Source organism: Etheostoma spectabile, chromosome 1 (genome assembly GCF_008692095.1).
Source record: "Etheostoma spectabile isolate EspeVRDwgs_2016 chromosome 1, UIUC_Espe_1.0, whole genome shotgun sequence".
Lineage (NCBI taxonomy): Eukaryota > Metazoa > Chordata > Actinopteri > Perciformes > Percidae > Etheostoma > Etheostoma spectabile.
In genome coordinates, this window is record NC_045733.1 from 30297560 (window position 1) to 30300123 (window position 2564).

At 30.4% G+C, this 2564-nt stretch overlaps 1 protein-coding gene across 1 annotated transcript in view; it reads left to right on the top strand.

Moving 5' to 3' along the window:
• cdhr5a (cadherin-related family member 5a) overlaps positions 1–2564 on the top strand; it is a 22047-nt gene that overhangs the window by 13848 nt on the left and 5635 nt on the right. The window contains exon 12 of the mRNA XM_032512123.1: positions 106–172. Within this exon, the coding sequence (XP_032368014.1) occupies positions 106–172 (67 nt within the window). The remainder of the gene's footprint in view (positions 1–105; positions 173–2564) is intronic.

Consider the following 2564-nt stretch of genomic DNA (forward strand, 5'->3'; position numbering starts at 1 on the left):
TCATACCTGGCGAATAAAGCTGATTCTGATTCTGATTCTGATAAAACCAAGCACAGTAAAATATCTCCGTGTACATTAACTAACAGAGTTTTTTCCTACATGCAGCTCAGAGCCGTGGACACGTCAACGGGGGAGTTTGGAACAGCTGCCCTCTCTGTTCAGGTCATCCCAGGTAAAACATCACTCTGACATGTGATTGACATGGGTGGAAAGGAACTTGGTACATTTACTTAAGTCCATTTTTTCTTCATGCATGAAAAAGCATGATTTCATTCATGTAGTTCTTCATGAACTATCAGTAGTGTACAAAAATTAATAGTATCTCATGCAGGACTGAATGCAGGAGCAATACGTTAATTAATGTATCAACAAAGGTATTTCAATAATCAGGATTTCTGATTTATAATGATGTTCATATCTTCGTAAATAAATCAGTTGTTTAAGTGACAGGCTAAAGAAACTGAAAATCCTGAAGAACTAAACATTTCTTCTTCACTATTTTATCATATTTGTAGCCCTTAAAAACAAAGTGCTGACACGGTCTATCTCATTGCTAAATAAAATAAGATTAATGGTGGAATACAAAACAATCGTCTTTGTGACCTCTCAGATAAAAACAACTTTTTCGACATACTATATTATCACTTTTTCGAACATACTATGACTTTCTACGAATGACCATACTATCACTTATTTATGACTTTTTTTGACATACTATGTTATGACTTTTTAACACTTTTCCCCCCACATACAATACTGACATTTTATGACTTTTTCAACATACCGTATCATGACGTTTTAATCACTTTTATCAACATGTTATACTACGACTGTTTGATCACTTTGTTGACATTTTACAATATGACTTTTTTCCAACGTACTATTCTATCACTTATTTATGACTTTTTTGACATACCCTACCATGACTTTTTAATGGCTTTTTTCAACATAATATGATGTGACTGTTTTCAACACATTTTTTTAGTTGCACAGTGGTTAGCAGCAGTTTAACAGTCAAGCAGGACGTAGTCCCTGCAGACTCGGACTCAGGTTTGATTCTCAGTCCGGGCTTTTATGACATTTTTCCAACAAACTATATTATCACTTTTTTTCAACATACTAATCTTTGACATTTTAACATTCATACTGTGACTTTTGACTTTTTTGGACATGCTATATAATAGATTTTTAACACTTTTTTCCACATCCAATACTGTGACTTTTTAAGACTTTTTCGACATCCTATATTATCACTTTTTCAAACATACAATGACTTTCTACAAATTACCATACTATCACTTATTTATGACTTTTTTGACATACTACATTATGACTTTTTAACACTTTTTTTCCCCACATACAATACTGACATTTTATAACTTTTATAACATTTTTATCACTTTTATCAACATTTTATGACTTTTTTTTGATGTACTATACTATGACTGTTTTATCACTTTGTTGACATACTACAATATGGCTTTTTTCCAACATACTGTTCTATCACTTATTTATGACTTTTTAACACGTGTTTCCCCACATGCAATACTGACATTTTATCATTTTTTCAACATACTGTATCATGACATTTTTAATACTTTTATCAAAATTTTATACTATGACTTTTTTTTAATGTACTATACTATGACTTTGTTGACATACTGATATAGAATTTTTTTCCGACGTACTATTCTATCACATTTTTATGACTTTTTAACACTTTTTCCCCACATAGAACACTGTGACATTTTATGACTTTTTCAACATACTGTATCATTACTTTTTTAATCACTTTTATAAACATTTTATACTATGACTTTGTTGACATACTACAATATGACTTTTTTCCAACATACTATTCTAGCACTTATTTATGACTTTTTAATGGCTTTTTTCAACATAATATGATGTAACTGTTTTCAACACATTTTTTTAGTTGCACAGTGGTTAGCACAGTTTAACAGTCAAGCAGGACGTAGTCCCTGCAGACTCGGACTCAGGTTCGATTCCCAGACCAGGCTGAACCATTTCATGACATTTTTTCAACATACTATACTTTGACTTTTTAACAAATTAGCATACTATCACTTATTTATGACTTTTTCGACATACTGTACTATAACTTTTTAACACTTTTTTCCACATACAATACTGACATTTTATGACATTTTTATTACTTTTATCAACATTTTATACCATAACTTTTTTTTTATGTACTATACTATGACTTTGTTGACATACTAATATATGAATTTTTTCCGACATACTATTCTATTACTTATTTATGACTTTTTAACACTTTTCCCCCACATAGAACACTGTGACATTTTATTCATTTTTCAACATACTGTATCATTACTTTTTTAATCACTTTTATCAACATTTTATACTATGACTGTTTTATCACTTTGTTGACTTTTTTTCCAACATACTATTCTATCACTTATTTGTGACTTTTTTGACATACCCTACTAGGACTTTTTAATGGCTTTTTTTGACATGATGTGACTGTTTTCAACACATTTTTTTAGTTGCACAGTGGTTAGCACAGTTTAACAGTCAAG